The sequence below is a fragment of the Myotis daubentonii genome, chromosome 17 (assembly GCF_963259705.1).
Source record: "Myotis daubentonii chromosome 17, mMyoDau2.1, whole genome shotgun sequence".
NCBI classification, from domain to species: domain Eukaryota; kingdom Metazoa; phylum Chordata; class Mammalia; order Chiroptera; family Vespertilionidae; genus Myotis; species Myotis daubentonii.
Genome location: NC_081856.1, coordinates 31,587,730 through 31,609,420, shown reverse-complemented (window position 1 = coordinate 31,609,420; position 21,691 = coordinate 31,587,730). Strand labels below are relative to the sequence as shown.

The 21,691-nt window shown below is 35.8% G+C and overlaps 1 protein-coding gene across 1 annotated transcript in view; it reads right to left on the bottom strand.

Moving 5' to 3' along the window:
• Positions 1-1,697: 1,697 nt before the first annotated feature.
• RAD21 (RAD21 cohesin complex component) overlaps positions 1,698-21,691 on the bottom strand; it is a 28,666-nt gene continuing 8,672 nt past the window's right edge. Inside the window, exons 3-14 of the mRNA XM_059671863.1 lie at positions 18,485-18,614; positions 17,356-17,455; positions 15,031-15,137; positions 14,136-14,342; positions 13,605-13,730; positions 13,060-13,185; positions 10,562-10,785; positions 8,883-9,036; positions 8,379-8,527; positions 5,997-6,146; positions 4,508-4,591; positions 1,698-3,338 (exon numbers count right to left, since the gene is read on the bottom strand). Coding sequence (XP_059527846.1) covers positions 3,147-3,338; positions 4,508-4,591; positions 5,997-6,146; positions 8,379-8,527; positions 8,883-9,036; positions 10,562-10,785; positions 13,060-13,185; positions 13,605-13,730; positions 14,136-14,342; positions 15,031-15,137; positions 17,356-17,455; positions 18,485-18,614 — 1,749 coding nt within the window. The 3' untranslated portion in view covers positions 1,698-3,146. The remainder of the gene's footprint in view (positions 3,339-4,507; positions 4,592-5,996; positions 6,147-8,378; positions 8,528-8,882; positions 9,037-10,561; positions 10,786-13,059; positions 13,186-13,604; positions 13,731-14,135; positions 14,343-15,030; positions 15,138-17,355; positions 17,456-18,484; positions 18,615-21,691) is intronic.

Genomic DNA, 21,691 nt, shown 5'->3' with positions numbered 1-21,691 from the left:
CTGCCCATGCATCCACTCACCTATTTTGTTTGTTCTGGAGAAACACTCCGCTCAGAGCTGAACCTGCACATACTTCTTAAAACTTCCTGGGTGATTTTAAAGGGCAGCAAGGTTGAGAACCTCTGCTGTACATGACCTAGCCTGTTACCTCCCATTTTATTCTATTCAGTGTCTGGTCCTGCCTTATCTTCAATATGTCAGGCATACACCTATGTCCCTGTTTTTGCCCTACCCATTTCTTTCTTCTGAAACACTCACTCTTCCTTTGTACATCCTTGTTTAACACTCAAGTCTGCACAAAACTTCGCCTTCTAAATGAGGCTTCCTCTGACCACCCTATTGGAACTGCAAGCTATCATTCAATTTTGACGTATGCTTCTTGTTCATTAGTCTTCATGCTAGAATGTAAACTCCATGAAGGCAGAGAACCTGGCTTGTTTTTGTGCATCCTTAGACTCTAAGCACCTTGCACAGGTTTAGGAGTATTATCTTAAGATTGTGCGACCTTTAGTGCAACACTAGTCACCTATGGCGAATGAACATTTGAAATGTGGCTAGTCTAAATTGGAATTGCAAGACACTGGAAGATATGGCCACTCACCAAGATGAGGCATTAGGGGGTCTGAAGGAATAACTAGAATTATTTTAGATGGACTGAGGTGCCATGTCATCCCTCCATGTGGAGACGTACCCTGGGATTAGAAAGGTTAAGAACTTGACCTGAAAAAAAGTAACCACCGTCATACAAAGGTTAGCTGCTTTTAAAATTTTTAAATTAGCTCAGGATTTTCACAACTCTTGGAAACAGGCGTGACCTGATCTTGGTTTTATCTTAGAAGTAGGCCCAGATAGAGAAGTTTGAGTTTTAGGCTTCAAAATCAAATTAAGATGAGAAGCTGTTTCCAGACCTCTGGCCCATTGCTCCTTCTACTGCACCCTTTGGTAGCTGTGTGAGGAAGTCAGACAGGATTCTGCTCTCCAAGTATCTGTAGGCTTTTAAGTCCTAAATCAAACTTATGGTTCTGCTGTATCTAAAATGAAACCCTTTTCACTTTACTATGTTGAGCCATCTTTCAAATCTTAGCAAAAGCTTTTAAATCATCTGAGAATCCTTTCTGGACTACTCCCAGGAACTCTGGCATACTGTGTTCTAGGCTTCTTTCCATATTAGATTTTAATTCTTTACTGCTGTTTTTTTGCCATAGGTGGTGAGCCCTAAACAAAATCTTTGGATTTGAAGATAACTGGTACTTAGTAACAGTTTTTCCTGTTACAGATAGCATCAAAGTCTTAGTTGTCTCAGAGCTCACAGTGGGGAGTGAGACAAGTCCTAAGCTTGAATGTAAATTCGAGTTTACTCCAGGTTACTGAGTGCCCTGGCTTTCAGTAGGCTTTAAGATGAACTCAGGAAATCTCTGCAACATGCTTCTCAGCTAAATTTGTTTAGGACACCAAGTATGGACACCTATAGGCATGTAATTTATACGTACTTAGGGGTTAGCAGCAGCCATTTGTTGGTGTCAGGTCTTCTGTTAAAGCACTGTTTCATATGTAGTCTAAGACATTTTGAAAATCCATTTACTATTTGCATGGATAATTATGCCTTACCTTCTGTTGGCCTTGTCTAGAACAATTTACTTCTTTCAGCAGTGTTTTTCATGTGAACACCACCAACTGTATAACCAATACCTCAAAAATTTACAGCTTATAACACAACTTTTATTAGAAAAGTTATACATAACATAGCATCAACTATTTTCAAGAACAATATTAAACCCAATAAAGCAACAAAAACCAAACTAACAAAATGTGTAACAAGAAACTAATGACCTTTCTATAATCATTCAATTATCTACAATGTCTTTTTACAAAGGGAGAAAAATCAATGGTTTACAGGCACATTATATTGAAAATAAAGCTGCAATAGCAATTTTATACAATTACCATTATCAAGAAAATGAATCATCAAAACAGTGATTACGCATTCACAAATTTAAAACATTTCACTTAATTTTAAATTACTGGGTATACACTGAAGTTTGAGTTTTGAAAGTGATTTTTTCCACAAAAGTGCCACCACTTAAGCTAGAACTCTCAGTGTAATTTTTCCCTAAAAGTTAAGACGTTTTGATAATCATAAGTCACATGATTTCTGGTGCTATCTGGTCTGTTAATTATAAAGCCTTTATTGGATGGTTTTCTTCACTTAAATTATAGGAAACTGGATACAGGATTGCTGTTGCAAAGCTATTAAAGTTCCAAACACAGAGTGTACAGCGTTGGAAAAAGAGGTCAGTAATAAAACTTACAATAAATATGAGAGAAGCCATTAGTTTTTACAGCATTGTCTGCTGAAAGATTAAGTCAACCAGGTATATGATTTCCCATCAGTCTTGTCCTTTCAGTTGGAATAGCAATTTCTATTTTCATGATCTGAATACTTCAATACACCTAAACATCTTTTTAAAACTTTGATTTTTTAGCTCTTGGAAAATTGTTTAAAATCATTCTACTCTAAAAAGTCTATTTCTGCTGATTTTAGAGCCTCACTAAAACAACAGATTTCAGGATAGTAAGGTTCATTAAAAAGATTCGTGGAATGCTTTTAAAATAGTCCCATCCTTTTGTAACTGAAGGGGATGAGTTACAACACAATTTCACACACCCCCTTGGTCATCATGGAATTACACTTCACAATCTGTTTTGGGCACCATCCCAAAGAACAGTGGTTACAAGAAGATTGCCAGTGTTACTGATGGGAAAAGACAATTTCTTCCTAAGATTCACACCCTAGTTCAGACATTTTTCCTGACAAGTTTTCCTTTCCACAGCAGTCATGGAGAACAGATAAAAATCCTGACTTTTGACTGCTATTCAACATTATTGCATGCGCCAATATTGCACACATATATTCTGAACTGTTTAATCTTGGGTGCTTGTTTTCTCCATCAGAACACAATCCATACAAGCAGTTTCCCTTAAAGATGAAACTGATGAATTTAAAATACTGGAAAAAATGATGAAAAATGCAGAGACTTTGTACAGACAAAAATCTGAATTTCTTAAAGGGTTTTGTGTGCCCTACACATGGGGGCAATTTTTACACACTAGTGAAATGAACACTAGCTACAATACTTCTAAGCTGCTCAAATAATGTGGAACCTTGGTCCAGGTGTTGCGATGATGTCACTGTATGGTTCTTCCTGTGTCAGCTCAATAGCTTGCTGCTTTTTAAGAACCAAGAAACTGTAGAACTTTGCTGCAGCTTGCTTTCTGTTTGTGTTTCGACATAACTCAAGCAAACTGATAGATTCAGCTCCAGTTTTAGCAAGAGCTCGCTGAAATTAAAAAAAAAGGAATTAAATGAAAGTAATTTGGGGATACTGGAAAAAGTATACTGTATATTCTATTGGAGGCTGGGAGAAGATTTTGAATAGTAAGAGTGATTCTCACATCAGTCAAGAAGGTAAAAAGAAAGTTGATCATGGTATATCACAAATCCAAGAAATATTGACTCATCTTCTTTGACATCTAATTCAACTGATTCCAACTATCCTCCGAATTTATTTTGGGAAACCATGAGCAACTTTCCTGGTATGTCATAAATCAGGGGTGGGCAACCCCTAGCACGCCAGTAACTTTTGCTGGCACTCGAAACCCTTTCTTATAATCTCCCATTTACAATTTTTTTCTTAATATCAACTTTTAACATAAGTTATCTTAAAGACCACAGACATGGATTGATGAGAGAGGGGAAGAGCAATTTCTATGCCTCTGCCTTAACTCTCCCTGCCTTCTTAGATCCTACCAGTGTTTTGGTTTCATCTACATACATTTGTGAATCTTTGTTCTCAGTGATGAATTTTGTTAAGTCTCGTAATAGAAGTAGCCTGACGGATGAAAGTAGTAGCTTGTGCGTATCTCTGAAGGTCACGAAATATAAACCTGATGTAAAATCTCTGTCATCAGTGATGCAGCAGCCAAAGTCCCACTGATAGTATCAAACGGAGTCATAGTTTTCTGTCAGACTATCAGTGTACATGTATACATTAAAAAATAAATGTATTTTATTATTTCTTCAAGGTTCTTCACCTTAAGAGATATCAAGTAGGCGTAACATGTTCTCAAAATATTAGGGTTGGCACACAGATGAATTTTGAGTCAGAGATTTTGCTGGTTTTGGCACGCACTCACAAAAAGGTTGCCCACCCGTCATAGATGCTTAAGATACCCTTGGGCCTTAAAATATCAGATAAGGTAAGTGACATCTGACATTACAACAATTTGACAAATTGAATTATTCAGAGATTAAATTTGCTCAACCAAAAATAAAATGACACACAAAGGAGTACCATAAATCACCACAATTCTGCTTGTAAGATTAATCATAGAAAAGTAACAGTTTAAAATATGTAATAGGTATTCCGGTTATAGCATGTAACTTTTTTTTTTTGAGGGAGTAATGGCACAATTCTTTGCTGAGGATTCTAAGACTGCCCCGGCATACCTGAAGACCATGAAGCATCTGCTGAGTCCTTTTGTTCCATCTTCTTTCTTCTTGATCCTGATCACCCCCCGAAGCATCTTCATCCTGAATGAAGATGACCCCACAAAAGTAAGCTGATAAAAATCTGCTGCAAAATGAAATTTCTATTTCTGTATTTCCTGAACGCTCTAAATTAATTTGAACTATTTTGACTAATAGAAAATTATATATGATCCTGCTGAAAAATCACTTAAATCTAGTGTGAAGTTTGTCTTTCTTAAATTACAAAAGAAAGTCCTCTGTACCTGCAAGCAAACATTTGGCTGAATATGAGATTCTGTACTGGTCTATAAAGATGTGCTCTATACAGCATGGTCCATGGACTATTGCTGGTTGGTTATTTGGCCCCTGTTAAAATAAGGAAGGAACTTATGCTGAGATATAAATCAACTATGCCACTAACATATTCAGTTGAGATCAACAGCATGTTATGCTTTATTTTTGGAGCATGATATTCTAGGTGATTTATAATCTGGCAGATTCCTAATCTCATTGTGGACCAGTAGCAGAGAAGAGGCCACAAACTAGCAAAGATGAGCAAGTAGTACTTAGCCCACTTCTTTTAAAAATACTATATAGACTATGACCCATCATATATATTTCACTTGAGCCACCTAGCTCCCAGGATAGACTAGAACTATCACCACTCCCAAAGAGTCGGAAGTGAACAGCTGTACACCTAACAGGTAGCACAATGACTTTTAGATACTAATTCAATGCTAAGTCTGAGATAATGGCACACTCTAATACATAGGCTAGAGTAGCTCTGGGGCTAAATTTCGACTTTAAAACAATGTAGTGCTCATTTTAAATCTTAAGCACTAAGTGCTAATGACATGTGTTCAATCCCTAACTTTTAGTCTTGGAAGAAATTTAAAAGCTTCAATGCCACCTGGAAGGCATTTAAAATAAAGATCTAAATAAAGTTCTTGAGGTTCTCGATGTTGTCAAATATTTTAACAGCCAAAGCATGCTCCAGGAAAAAGAAATCCATTCCTAAAGCATCTCTATACTTTTTAAAAAATAAAGAGTCATGACAGCCTTCACTCAATCTAAAGTCACATCCTACTCCAGTCTAATAAAAACAAAACGATAAATGTTTGGCTATCTGATTTCCAGGCCATAGATAACAGTAATAGTAACAACTGACTATTGACCACAAGATAATAAAAGCAGCTACAAGCAATTTAGTTGTGAAGCAAAGAAACCAGTGAAGGGCAGTCCCATGTCCTTCAAAAACCAATGAGTTATAGCAGAGCATACAATTTGATGTTCTTGATGATGAGCTAGATCGCTAAACATTTGGTTTAAAATTTGCTTCAAGTTTATAAACATGTTTTCATCACTCTAATGCTCAACATCAATGAACTTAATCTCTAATATGAAAATTAAAAAAGCTGGTAGATTTTGCTAAAGGTGAATTGGGGTTTTTTCAGGACATTAACATTACCTCCTCCTCTTCCTCTTCTTCTTTCTCCTTCTCTTTCTCCTTTTCTTTTTCCGGGAGAAGCTCTAACTCTGGAATTAACTGACAGATATTTGGAGGCTCTTCTGGGGGCAGTTCTACAGGAGGTATTTCCATCTGCTCTACTTGCTGAGGCTTAAAACAATAAAAATAAGGCAATTTAAGATGCACATTTTAAGGGTAGCTTCTTTTAAATTTGCTCAAGTTTTCAAAATGAAAAGAAATACTGGGGCAATATTGCATACTTCCTCACAACCAAAAATTGATTATACAGGGTGGGAGCAAAAGCAAGCTTGCAGTTATTCATATGGAAAAGAATACAAAAATAAACTTTTCACACACAACTGTAAATCTTTCTTTTACTTGTAAAGCTTCTACATTAAAGTATTGTAGTTCTCCCCCCCCCCCCAAAAAAATGGATCCATTATCTTATTATCCTAGAACAAAAGTGTTTTTATACTTTTTAGGAATCAAAAACTTAAGTCTATGTGAGAAATCTGCAAATAAGAAAAACCATAAACAGTAAACATCCCCCAAGGTTTATATAGTAACATTTTAGAAAAAAACACACAAAACAGAACTTACTCCAGGGCAGTACAGAAACCCATCAATTAGCCTGCTACTATCACCATTACTGCACACAACTGCTTTAAGGCTATCCAACTAACTTGGGCTCTAAAGAAAAAGAGCAGCAAATAGAAAAGAGATGATTTTGGAGGTCCATCTCTTTTAAATTTCCTTCCTCTGAGGCTTTAATATTTAAAAAAACAACAATGAAAAAACAGTCTGTAACAAACTAAAGGAATGTCAAGGAACAATTACCAGGAGAGGTACTAGAATAATCAACTCACCTGTTCCTACTCCTGAGCTCATAGAGAAAAATGCTCTTTTTAGACAACTTCTTACCACCAGAGGGCAGAGAACTAATTCTTAAAACTGGCAGGCTATCTTGTCAATGTCCCTTGATGGAGGCTGAACCAGATTCATTTATTCTATGGTTGAGAAGTCTTAAACCTGACCTTACTTCTGTTGTACTTTAATTTCTTATCCTTAGTGAACTTAATTTGTTTTTCGGCAATTTGAAAGTATACTGATTATTTAATGGGTCATTTAATGAGATAGCTTTAAAATTGCCTACCTCTGGAAATATGCAAAAATATTTGTTAAAGATTAAACCAGAACCTGAAACAGAATTGAGAGTCCAGGAATAAAGCCATACATACCTGGTCAATTAATTTACAACAAAAGAGCCAAGAATATATACAATGGACAAAGGACAGTTCTTAATGTAATCATTTAATAACATGTATCAAATCATGCTTTTCACCTTAGACCAGTGTTTCTCAACCTTCTGGCCCTTTAAATACAGTTCCTCATGTGATCCAACCATAAAATTATTTTCATTGCTACTTTATAACTGTAATGTTGCTACTGTTATGAGTCATAATGTAAATATCTGATATGCAGGATGGTCTTAGGCGACCCCTGTGAAAGGGTGGTTTGACCGCCAAAAGGGTCGCGGCCCACAGGTTGTGAACCGCTGCCTTAGACTAATACAATGTTAATTATTTCTCAGTAAAACTGGAGAATGTGCGCACTTACTCAAAGCAAAATAAAGAGGTCAGACAACTGAAACTAGAGAAGTGACAATCTGTTCACACTTGGCCTGGAATGTACAAGAATCTACTAGCTTATTTTCAAGTACAAAAATCCTATCTAGCAGAAAGTTTGTTTTATTTTACTCACAAAATATTTAATACATGTAGAATTTAACAGGTCCAATATACTGGTTTTCTGATTTTATCTAGGATTATCAGATTCACCCTGGACTAATATTTGAGAAAGAAAAATAAAACCAGAACCAGGTTCAGGGTCAAGGTCAGGGGTCCTCAAACTTTTTAAACAGGGGGCCACTTCACTGTCCCTCAGACCATTGGGAGGGCCAGACTAGAGTTTAAAAAAAAAACTATGAACAAATTCCTATGCACACTGCACATATCTTATTTCGAAGTAAAAAAACCAAAGGGGAACAAATACAATATTTGTATTTGCATGTGGCCCGCTGGCCTTAGTAGTTTGAGGACCCCTGGTCAAGGTGCTCACTATAGGCCACGTTGAAGCAACACTATTCAAGAAGAGTCAGAAAGACTGAAAATTCCTAGAGCATCTTCTCTCACTTAAGGCACATTGTGCTCATACCCTTGGCTGCTATTCCTCTTTGGACCCATGTGCCTTCACATTTTCTGCCTAAACCAAGATACTTTAAAAGGGCTCCCTAAATAACACTCGCCAGTACTAGGGATTTAAAATGAATGTCTAATACCCCCAAACATACAAACATTGTGATGGAGAGATGTGCTTACTTACAGGGATCACAGGCTCTGGGTCAACTTGTCCTGCTTTTCGCTTCACTCCCTGAGGTGGTGGAGGAGGCATGGCTGACTCATCTGCATTTGTTCTGCTGGTCTCCATCACTGACTCCTGGAGGCGGCTTGGCTCTTCCAGAATGGGCTCATCTGCAGTTGGCCATATGGAAAAACTAAGGTCATACACATAGTCTTGACCCATTTACTTTTAATACTAATACACTAAAATGTAGGTACTTTCTCTAATGGAGATGCCAAATAAAACTTCCTCCACAAAGATTACTCAATTTGTAATACACTTAAAGGTGGGAAAGGACCTTATGTCCCACCTCCAGTCCAATGCAAGATAATCCTTTAGCAGACTATCATACAGCCAATCATGAAAACAAAGCTTCATATCTAACAAAGCAATCACAATATAATAAGGCATGTATTTCCCTGTCCAAAAATGTTGAGTATATTGTTCACATAAATGTCATTAGGGAACTATCACAAAAGAACAGACCGATAACATCACGTTGCTGCTGCTGCTGTTCTTCTCTGGGAACCTCTGGATTCTCAAATTCTTTGAGGAATTCATCCAAATTATCAGCCTCTCCTCCTTTCCTCCTTTTTCTAAGATCTTCTGGAACTAGAGGTGTAAGACAGCGTGTAAAGAGCTATAAAAAAAAATAAGGGGAAAAAACCACTCAATTATAAAATAAGTCACATTATTAACGAAAAAGCCACCGACATTTCTATTTTCCATAAGTTTTAATATAGTTGTAATCAGTGTATATATATTTAGCATAATTTCTACTAAATGTCATAACATACTCATAGTTCATTCCATCTTAACACAATGTGTACCGCATAGAAATCTCTAAGACATACGCCAGGGACTGCACGTTTTTGGGCAAACTGCACGTTATTTAAATCATCATAATGCACTTTAGGTGTTGTTTTTCAATAATTTTAACGTTTTTATTTACAAAAACAATTAAACAATTAAAGTTCCTAGTATTTTTTTAACATATGGTACTGCGTAAAACATTTTCCTCTACGAAGAGGGACCAAACAAAATTTACATAAGTATCTAGATTCGCTCCTTTTTCCATGGGCGTGAAAAACGAGAACACTAGTGAGCGGTCCTTAACAGATGGCGCGCGAAACACGAGAAAACTCCCGAGCGGTATGAAATGTGTTAAAATGACTTTAAATACAGGCTTTCAAATTATAACAAATTAAAAGTTCAGTGAAAATTTTAAATCCATTGTCTTGTAACTCAGAGACAAACTTTAGGCAAATAAACTAAAACGTCTAAGTTTTATTTTCATATTGATACTTAATACTCAATCCAATTTTACACAGTGCTTTATCACCTATCATTTTAATAAAATAGTCCATCGAGGAGATGTATGTATCTCACACTTGAAACATTTTTCAATATTTTAAGTTTCTTTTTAAAAAATTAACTATAAGCAACAATGTAATTAACATCTTCAAAGAAATGGCTTTTCCATATTTTGAATTACTTCCTTAGAAAAAAAACTCCTATAACAAGACCACTAAGTCAAACAATATAAATTTTCCAGATGAATATTTTATAGGACCATGCTTTCAATAAAAAGCAGTTTTACCATTGTCTTGCTGCTTTGAAAAACATTACAATTTAGAATACAATGAATAAAGTGAAATCAATTGGTTCTATGCATATTTCAACCTTACAAAGAGTAACAACCTATCAACACTGCGTCTGTCACTCACGAGATGCCCCAGAATCTTGTTTTGGAGTACTCTGGAACCTAAAGTGAGCAGAGAGGGCCTCTTCTCATAAAGCCAGTGGAAAAAGTATAACTATTACACGTTTCAGCCAGAAAGCAACATCTAAAGATTGCAGACTGGAAGCATAGTGCACAATAAAGCAACAGAACTAATAGTTTATCAGAGGAGATTGAAGAGAGAACTACTAAAAATGCCAGTAGGTTTGTTGTATAGGGAATATTCATTCTACATCTTTTAGAAATGCAAGTGTCACTCATTACCATCTTTTAGATCAAGGTAAGTTTAGTATACTGTGATTTAAAAAAAGAAGGTACGGTATAATTGACAAATACTTGATCAAAAATTATTCAAACAGAAGTTTTAAAAGTATTTTAAAAAATGGTCAATGTGTATGAAATAATAAATCCTTCAAACTGTTACCTTCAGTAGTCTGTTATTCCATAAAGGCTGGGCAGGTAAAGAGAAAAGCTTTTCCACTCCCCCTGTCTCTTTCCACATCATCAATTTCTTGGTGGGTGGTGCCAGATCCAAAGTTGTAACAATGTCAGAATAATCACTAAGCTGGGCTCTAATGGTCTTACTATCCAACTCTTTGACACTGTCAACAATTAACTTCCTCTTTCTCTTGGCTTTTGTTTCTTTGACTGAAATGAAAAAGAAAAGAAAGTCATTTTCCCGAGAGGGCAGCAAGAAAACACACAGTGCCCAGACTTGGTCTCATTGTATCTCCTGCTTGCCTACAAACCCACTAGGAAAGTTAAACCTCATGAGGGCAGAATCTCTTTTTCTCTTTCATTTAAAGGTTTTTAAATTAATTTTTAGAAAGGAATGAAGAGGGGGAGAGAGAGAAATATGTTGATGTGAGAAGGAAATAGCAATCTGCTGCTTCCTGCATACCGCCTACCAGGGATCAAGCCAGCAACCTGGATAACACCAGCCTGGGCCAGAATCTCTTTTCAATTAGGTTTCCCAAGCACCATGCAGAAAAGAGGCTGGCATTCAACAGGCGCTCAGTAAAAATTTTCAGAATAAATGAATATGGATTTAGTACAAAATGAGTAAATTCAAGAGCCAATACATTTATCCATGTAACTTTATACAGTAAACATGGAACATATCACACTTAGGCTCAAGTTCTGAGTTGCCTTATTAGTTGAGTAAAAGTTGCATACAAGAAAAGTTGACTTCATCTTGCTTACCTCTTCATTTTCTTATTTGCAATATGGCCAACCACTTATAGAGGTTGTGAAATACTTAAGACTGTTTGGCATAGATTGAGTCCTCCATAAATGGTTGCAGTTACTAGGATTTTTATGGGAAAGGTTACAATTCATATATGGCAGTTGTAAAAGCAGCCTGAAGTGAAACAAGCCCAAACCCAGTCAGATGCACCTGGAACTCCATCACAGACATGTGTATTCATTTCTAAACCTCACTAGAATGGTAAAGTAGATAGCTTTACCTCAATCTTTGAAGATAACAACAACAAAAAACCAGCTCACGGGATTAAGTAAATTCTTTAAGATTTTATCCTGTCATACATGTTATATCCCATAGGTTTTATTTTTTTAAAATCCTCACTTGAGGACATGTTTTTATTGATTAGGGAGAGGGAGAGAGAGAAACACAACATGAGAAACAGATTGGTTTCCTCCCGTATATACCCAGACCAGGAATCAAACTTACGACACTTCAATGCATAGGATGATGCTTTAATCAACTGAGCCACACTGGCCAGGGCCCCCACAGATTTTTATATACAATTATTTATGTGGTTTAAGATTTAAAAAAACGTTATAGAGTGACAGCCTTTGTCTAAACTGTTCTCCAGCTACTCAGAGTTCCTTCCCCTAAAAGTTCAAGTTCTTAAAACAACTGGCAAAGCCTATTTTAAACAGTGCAGTTTACCTCCTTTACCTCATTTAATGTTCTCTTTAATATGTCACTAATATAGTACATATTTTAGTGTTCCATGAGGATAAAGATTTATTTCATTGTTACATTTTTAGTTCCTACACAGTCAGGTACTTATAATAAGCGCTCTTTTTATAAGTACCGCGCGCTAACCAATTGCGCCACTGGAGCTCCAAGCGCTCTTTTTAAACCAGGAGGCCAAGTCACAATTTTTGGTGACCAGATTTTAAGTAGAAAAACCAAAAGGTTAACCTTGTTTTATTTAAAAGTAACAACTTATCTTGAATATACTGTAACTGATTTCAAGTATTCTATCCCATTGTACCCATAAACTATCTAGAAATTTTAAAATTTCACACCCAAATTATGTATCTCAAACTGCTTCTTTCATTCAGAAGCAGCAGGCCCCCTCCCCCCAATTAATTGTTTTGTTATGCTGCTTATATAATAGAGGCCTGATGCATGAAAATCGTGCAAGGGGCAAGGCCCCCCACCTGCAGTGGCGACTGCCTCTGTCTTGGCCCTCATAGCCCCGGCTTTGTCCGGAAGGATGTCTGGTCTAATTAGCATATTATGCTTTTATTATATAGGATATTCTTATATAATAAGAATACTGCTTTTAAAACCTCTGATTTTTTTTAGGTTTTCCTAGACTGGAGCCCAACTGTATAGAACTTTGGAAGATAACTGATTAGCCAGTCCTGTATTTTACTGTAAAATACCTTCCAATGTTTTCTGTTACACGTGACCTGTTAGCATTTTGAGAATCCAGAGACTACATACAAGCAGAAAACTTGTTCTATATTTTATATTTCACAACAACTTGCATGAATATTCTTTCAGATACTCAAATTATATTTGAATTAAATAAAGGTTCTGCTAGACGACTGTGACCAAGAAGAAAGAAGACCAGTTAGCTAAAATGAGAGCAGGAATTTAGTGGACAACAGCCAGAACTAGGATCTTATGTTTTAGTAAGTTTTATAAGTCAAATGTGTGCTCACCAGTGATATCGATAGGTTCCAAAGCAAAGGCTTCTTCCTCATTCGGAACAAGTGTTGTTTGATCAGTCATAGTCGGCATTGGTTCGACAGGATCCACTGAATCAGGACTATCAGGCCCACCACCCACTATAAAAACAGAACTTTGGTCACAAAAGGCTTGGTTATTTAACATATACCCTACAGATAGAGAAAGTATTCCTCTATAAAACTGGAAAAAATAAAACAACAAAAAGAAATCCATTGGTACCAAGAAAAAGATTTTCTAGATCTGAGGAAGTCCCTCCAAATCGAACCCTGTGATTTATGATAATGATGATGATGTCACATTTGCTTATTGAAGTCTCCCTTATCTTTGGCCAAAAAAGGGGTGGGGGCATAGGGTTAAAAATTTAAGAGACCCAGAACTAACAATCAATCAAAAGCACTGTTTTAAGATTTACAGTTTGTTCATTAAAAGCTTGAACTTTCAGTGTGTGTTCTTCATGTTAAATATCTCTCTGGATATCATACAATCATGCCCAGGTCACTAAACATGAAATGCTTACTTGACACATTATCATCCTCATCCATATCATCATGTGCAGGCTGTTCTGGCAACATAACCCCCGTCTCCGATAGGGCAGGAGGATCATCAAAGATACCGCCATCATTATTACTAATGAGTTTGTCATCTGAAATAGGGAATATAATTTAAATGTTATTCAAAAAAATGCTAAAAGAATATTCAATCACTGGAAAAATACAATTATGTTAAAATGAATTAAATTTAAAAACTTAAATCTGTATTCAATTTGCATCTGTTTCTCTTCAGGGTAGTGTATGAAAGTATAAAACATTTAGTATATAAAAATATTTCTCACTCCTAATTTATATTCTCTAGTTCTTATCTCTATTTAAAATATATTTACTTAACACAGGTATCAAACAGAAATACAGCATTTTTAAGAACTAGTAAAATTTAAACAGAACATTTACTGAGCCAATGGTCGGAATTCACACCTAGAGTTACTCAAGACACAGAATTAGCAATAGCTCTAACATAAAGAAATTATTAGAATAAACACCTTGTGACCTACCTAATATGCCACCATCGTTTCCTTCTCCGAAGTTGTCATCCTTATATTGGTCTTCATATTCTAAGTGGTTAATTTTCTCATTCAGGTTGCTGGTGCTCTGCTCAGGCTCTAACAGGAGGTTAGAAGCACTAGTGCTTACTAACATGTCATCATCCTCAAAAGCACTGCCTTCTCGCATTATCTCACGGTCATCCATTCCAAAGTCACCTGAATAAATTTTAGTCAGTCATTAACTGAAAAAAGTGAGAAACATGACTGATACAAAATAAAAAAGGTTAGTGATTTATGATGATGTCACATTTGCTTACTGAAGTCTTGATTATCTTTGAATGTTAAAACATCTAGTTTAAAGCTTTAACATCTGTATTTCATAAGCTGAATCTGGGGCAAGATTGGGAAATACAAAGTTAAGATCCAAATTTAGGTTACCTATATATGTTAAGTAAATCTAAATATGTATGCCTGTTAAGGGGCATTAACATTCATAGACAAACTTTGTTATAATAGATTTTCATAAGAATTTGGCTTGCTACAAGTTTTGAATAGTGAATTTCAATAGAATGCACAATGCAACTGTTTCAACATAAATAGTTTAAAAGTGCGCATTACTTCAACATTGAGACTTTTCACACAAATCAATATACAGGTTTTATCATTGTGTATGGGAAGTAGGAGTAGGCAAAGAATGAATTCTAAGTTTGGTGCATAAATGGAAATAATGCTTAATATACTGGAACGAAGGCAAATTCTTTTCCTAATAAAAACATGTGAGATGAAATTTTAAGTCATTCTGTCATTGTGAATGTAATAAATGCCTATTTTTCTTTTTTAAATTGCTAACAGTACCAAACATAATTGTAATATTATAGCTAGTGACTAGTGATTTCTCTATTACCAAAATCATTTTCTTGTAGGATACTGATGTTCCCAACGTCTTCTCTCATGGTTATCTCTTCCACTCGACTCTGGTTCAGGCTGAACTGCTGGGCCACATCGATGTCACTGTAAAAAGATTTCAAATACACTTTAGTCAAGTCTTATTATAATATACAGTAATACACGGAGGCCAAGTATCTGAATGATTTACAAGTTAAAGTTTCCTGGCTTTTCTGAGACCTGTTTCTTCCTCTAACAAGTAACCTTTCATATTGTTTTAAAATATTAAATAAATTAAAAAAACAAACCCACAAAACTCACATAATGTTAAACACCAGTCAGCAGTATCATTGGCCAAATTCAGAATGTAAATAGTTCAAAACACATAAGTGGGTTAGTTTAGCAATTAAATGGCAAGAGAAAATGAGAGATGCAGAGCTGGTGTAGATTCTTGAGCGACTATGAGACACATCAACCAAGTAAAGTATGCAGACCGTGTGCAGACCTAACTGAAACAAGCTAGAAGAAAAAAAGGCCCTGTTTGTCAACTGGGACATTTGAACGCTGATTGGACATACAGTAAGGAATTACTTTAAGTTTTCTAAAGTATGTTATTATGGGTATGTTTTAAAAATTCTTTATTTCCAAAGAGATACATACTGAGTTATTTACAGTATTTAATAAGATATGTGTTATTTGCTTTAAGGTAATTCAGTGGGGACTGGAGGGTGAGCTGGAGAAATACATATGAAATAAAAGTGGCAATATAGCCCTGACTGGTTTGGCTCAGTGGATAGAGCGTCGGCCTGCAGACTGAAGGGTCCCAGGTTCGATTCCAGTCAAGGGCATGAATGTACCTTGGTTGCGGGCACATTCCCAGTAGGGGGTGTGCAGGAGGCAGTTGATCGATGTTCCTCTCTCATTGATGTTTGTAACTTTCTATCCCTCTCCCTTCTTCTCTGTGAAAAATCAATAAAATGTGGCAATATTGATAATCAAAACTGGATAATCAGTACATGTAGTTCACAATACTAACCTACTTTTAGCTATGTTAAGAAATTTCCATGATAAAAAACAAACAAAAAAACCTATATATATGAAAACCAAGTGACTGGAGTGCCAGAATGACTGGTTGCTTTGATGCACACTGTGGTCCCGATTGCCCCCACCCCCAACTGGGGGCAGGGCCAACTGGCCAGCCCAGCCCAATCGGCCCCAATGGGGGCTGGCTGGCTGGACACCATCCATGTACAAATTCACGCACCAGGCTTCTAGTATAAGAGGAAACAAACAGTAAAGCAGGTAGCTAATGATAATGCCTACCTAGCACTAATTAACTCACAAAGAAATCAAAATAGCTCAAATTTAATTAGGAGTCATAGAGCATTTTAAAAAGCAGAGGAATTTGTCAAAAGATAAATGGGACTTTTATCTTTATGGTATAGAGGGTTTCTTGGTTGTCAACTGTAGTAATCAATCACTTGGAAACTTCCAGTCACACTCCATGTCATGGTTGTGATAGCTGGATTTTGAGGACTTAAGGAGGGAAGCAAGTATACTACATACAGTATTCTGCAATAATGGCCATCTGTGTACAACTTTCTCCTCTTAAATGTGCTGTGACAATGACCCTTTCATGCTCTTCATAGAAAGTTATCTCCTATGTTTATTAAAATAAAATAATACAAAAATTATGGCTGAGTATAGCTTGGCAAAACAAACCAAAACTTACTAGATGATTTTAATATATTTTCCTGAAGAAAAATCATGAAGCAATAGTTCAAGTTTACTGGTATCATGATATCAAGCATATTATCTGGACAACTGTTCTGTTTACATAAACTCTGGCCTAAGCACATGAGGATTCTCCTATCTTACCTGTGTTAAAGTTGGTATCTTCTACACCAGTGATGGCGAACCTATGACATGCGAACTCATTTTTTTGGTTGATTTTTCTTTGTTAAATGGCATTTAAATATATAAAATAAATATCAAAAATATAAATCTTTGTTTTACTATGGTTGCAAATATCAAAAAATTTCTATATGTGACACGGCACCAGAGTTAAGTTAGGGTTTTTCAAAATGCTGACATGCTGAGCTCAAAAGGTTCGCCATCACTCTTCTACACTATTTTCTTACAGAGGTACTTTTAGGTTATATTTAGAAATACATAAACATACTTCCATTTAGGCTCCCCTATCCTTAATGAAAGAGTATATATTTTAGCTAAATGTTAATTCAATGTCAAAACATTCCCAAGGAGAACTGTATATTTAGAAGCCAATAATATGTTTTCTTATAGACCAAGTCAACAATTATTAAATAATAAAAAAAAGACATACTCTAAGTCAGGCAATGGCTGATCAAAGTCATGAAATTCTTCAGGTAAAGTAATGGCATTGTAGGCAGCTTCTCGATTTTCCTCAGGCAGGTCAACAACACCTGGAAAAGAAATGGGAAGCTTCAAAGTCTGGCTACACAAGATTATCCAGGGATCCAAGAAAGGTAAAGTCGGTATAATTTCCCAAGGTTATATTCTGGAAGGTAGATAACATATGTAAAGTACTTTGAAGCACAGTACTTTTGTCTTTCTATAATCATAAGACATACTACTCCCTTTACGAAAGAAGTCAAAGCACTATTACGCATGAAGCTAATAAGTCTTTAAAAGAACATCTATATCAACAGTTTTTAAGATGAGCATAAAATGTATGAGGAAGATAAGGAATTACTGCAAACCAGTGAGTCCCCCAAATGTTAAGAGGAATTGGTGTTTTAAGGAAAGTGAGACAAGATTTAAATTTTTTATATTTTCCAAGCTGTCTGTAATAAATATACATTGCTTTAAAGACAAAAATTAAAAAAATCATGTTATTTAAACAAAATGCACCTAGTTAGTAGCTATGTGTTAGAAATCACCAAAGTATCACAGTCTCTGCCCTAATATTTACTTTTCAAATAAAATCTCAGATCTTAAAAATTTCACTATTCATACAGTAAAATAAATTCAAGTACTAGAACATAACCTTAGTAGGAAATACTGTATAAGGCATCTCTTTTATACATTCAGATTACTTTAATTAGAATAAAATTTCACCAATGCTTTAAAAATTATTTGTGAAAAATTAAAACCCTCAATTTTGTTTTCTGAGCTCTGTATGTAAAAAAAAGAAAAATATAACTGGTTTTCAACAGTTTAACCTCTGATGACTGAGTTCTACACAAGTTGCTGCAAGAGGGGCTAAAAGAAAGAACAAAGAAGAGGGGATTGTATAATCACGCAGGTAGAACAAAAGTAAAGTGGGTTTCCTCTCTCAAACCACTGCCTCTCCCAGCCTTGCTGTACTGTGAAGAGCCCTTTGTATTGAAATTAAAATAAAACAGGACATGCTGAGATATAAATTTTTTTAGCAGTTTTTCACACCAAACATGAGAAAGTCCAATATTTAAAAAGAAAAAAGTCAGTAATACCTGGCCGAAAAGCCATCTTTATCTTAATGAATGCTTCATTACAGTCTGCAAGGAGATATTTGGCTTTTCTGTGATAGATTCGAACAACTCCCAGTAAGAGATGTCCTGATGTTCGGAGTGCCATCTTCACCTGTGAATAAAATAAAGTTAATTTTCTGGTTTTATAGGTAATCATACCTTGAAGCTTATATTTTGTTCAATTTTTAGGCAGTTTTTACTTTATCTCTTTATATTTTTTATCATTTATTTGAAGTTACCTCAATCACCTCTACTTTATTTTTCACTGCTTTTACCTGTAAATTCCCCAAGTACCCCAAAGGATAGACTGGCAGTAATCCATGAATTTAACACAGACATGAAGGTAGCTATGAAGGAGGCATTAAATTAAGGTGTTCCATGGATTGTTGCCATGAGCACATTAAGGAGCATGTGGCACTTTTGACTGCCAATCCAGACCCATTGCTCCTTGCTGGCTCCCTGAACTGACTTTGTTTGGGAAGTGCATGTCCCCAGCCTAGAAGGATGATGGCTCCATTCTTCTCTGCTAATGCTTACTCTTGCATTAGCAACTCAGTTCAGTCAGATTAATAAGTATAAAGTATAAAGTATATCAGAGAGATTCTAAGAAAGATTTTCCCATTAAAGAAGAACGTCCCTCTCTGCTCTCTCCCTTTCCTGCATTAATGTAAATAGGAGGGATTGATTTGGAGCTGCTTGCAGTCACCCTGTATTAGCAAGGCCAAAAGTATGAGGATAAGAAGCCAACAAACTCAGAATGGTAAGTCCTTGGATGACATCATTAACTGCTGAACCAATCCTGTACCTTCCTATTTCTAAACTTCTAATTAAGACTGTTCACTTCCTTACTGTTTAAGCCACTTTTCACTGAGTTTTTTTTTTTTTTTTTTTTTTAGTATCTGACTGGCAAGCATATTGATAAAGGATAATGGTACCTATCTTTTATTTCACACTCCTCAGCCTATTTTTTTTCAAGGTAGATCTTGATCAATGTAGGATGAGGTGCAGTGGTTGGGAAAGAATGAGAGAAGTAAACACCCAATGTAAATGGAAGGATTCAAAATTCCTCTAGCTATACTAAAAAAAATTTTTGAGGGAATAAGGCAACATGAACTCAAACTTCCCCATATCATTTTCACAATCATATCATAAAAACTTAGCAAATTCTAAGGTTGCAAAGAACGTTATTAAACATTTGCTTAAATTATAATAAGGAAATTATGTTACTTATAAAACATGTTATTTTTTAAAATATATTTTTATTGATTTCAGAGAGGAAGGGAGAGTGAGAGATGGAAACATCAATGATGAGAAAGAATCATCAGTTGGCTGCCTCCTGCACACCCCGACTGGGGATCGAGCCCACAACCCGGACATATGCCCCTGACGGGAGTTGAACTCAGGACCCTTCAGTCCGCAGGCCAACGCTCTTTCCACTGAGCCAAACCAGCCAGGGCTAAAACATGTTATTTTTAAGTTATATGTACCTGCTCTATAGGATCTAGAATTCTATTTATAATGACTTGCAAGCTATTTATGGCCACTTGACATGACTTACAGCAAAAATTATGAAGTTTACTGCTATAAATTCTTAGGTGTCTAAAATTATAATAAATGTGATAAAAACCCAGGACTTATTGCTCCTAATGGAAAACAAAATGTGGTCTTAGAAAATTTAAAATATTGACTGCACCTTCACCTAAAGAAAGGAAGACAGAAACCCCCCGAAAACCTTTGCTTGCCATTGTCTTGTCCAGAATTAAGAACCTTTACAAGTGTTTGGGCAAAGGCTTTCTTTTTGGATAGTTTGGTTCAGAGTTTAGCAGCTAGCTCATGCTAAGAGTACAGGTATAATAAAGAACACAGGGTCTCTATATCCAGGGAAAGTTCTGCAGAAGTTGCCAGTGGCTGTTCCAACCACAGGGAAGGGAAGAGATGTCACGCAGGTGCAACTGAGCCACATGTCTGACACTTGCTCTAAGTAACCATGATTTTCAACTGCACACCAAGAACAAACATTAGAAATTTTCAGATCACCACTTTACCCTGTGGAAATATCTTTATATTCTATCACAAGAAAGCAAAATCAATCAAAAGCTCACTAAGAAGCGGTTCTTAAAAGTGGGTTCGTTCTTTCACATATACTCTGAAATCTTTTACACCATTCTTGAACCTGATGTATGCCTTTGTTTTTGGCTGTTGGTGCATAGTATTTGTTGTGTCCGTAATGTGGTACAAAGTACTCTGCACATACTATGAAAAAATTTGTTGTCCAACTTTTCAGGCAAATCACCCTCAATATTTGCTTATGCATGTTAATTACCCACACATATCAATTTAAAGAGCTAAATTTCTCCTTTTCCATAAATTTACCTCAGTAAAGCATACCTATAAAAAAGTAAAAACCATGCTCCCATACAACTTTGACTGGCAGTGTGAACTGGTAAAATCTCCACGAAGAACAAACTGTTAATGCCTATCAGAAATCTAAAATGTAAGATTATCACCTGGCCTTTCAATTACATTCCTAAACATCAATCTTAAGGAAAGACTTATAGATGTGAACAAAGATTTAGGAAGCAATGTTTAATAAATGGTTTTTTAAAAAGAGAAAAATAAAGATAACCTGTAATTCTATCACGCAGAGAAATCTTTACTAGGATTTTGGTATGCCTTCTAGACTTTTATGTATACATATACTCTTCATTTTTCTTCTTTTAAAAATTTTTTTAAAATATACTTTTATTGATTTCAGAGAGGAAGGGAGGGAGATAGGAACAGCAATGATGAGAGAGACTCATTGATCAGCTGCCTCCTGCATGCCCGCCACTGGGGATTGAACCTATAACCCAGAATGTGCCCCGACTGGGAATAGAACCATGGCCTCCTGATTCATAGGTCGACGCTCAACCACTGAGCCTCGCCGACTGGGCAACATGATCATAATTTTTAATGGCTGCATTGCATTAAGACCAGAGGAGTTAAAATTCTAAAATTCAGAAAGAAAGATGGATAATTTTAAAAAGATTGATAAAATAAATCGTATATAATCAAAACAATGAATTATAAGTCAATTCTTTATCTGGAATCCTAGGGGCCAGATGTGTTTTGGAATTCAGAGCTTTTGGATATTATAAAGGTAAGGCAGTACATATGCTGCATACTAAAACATCCCAGGAGCATATAAGA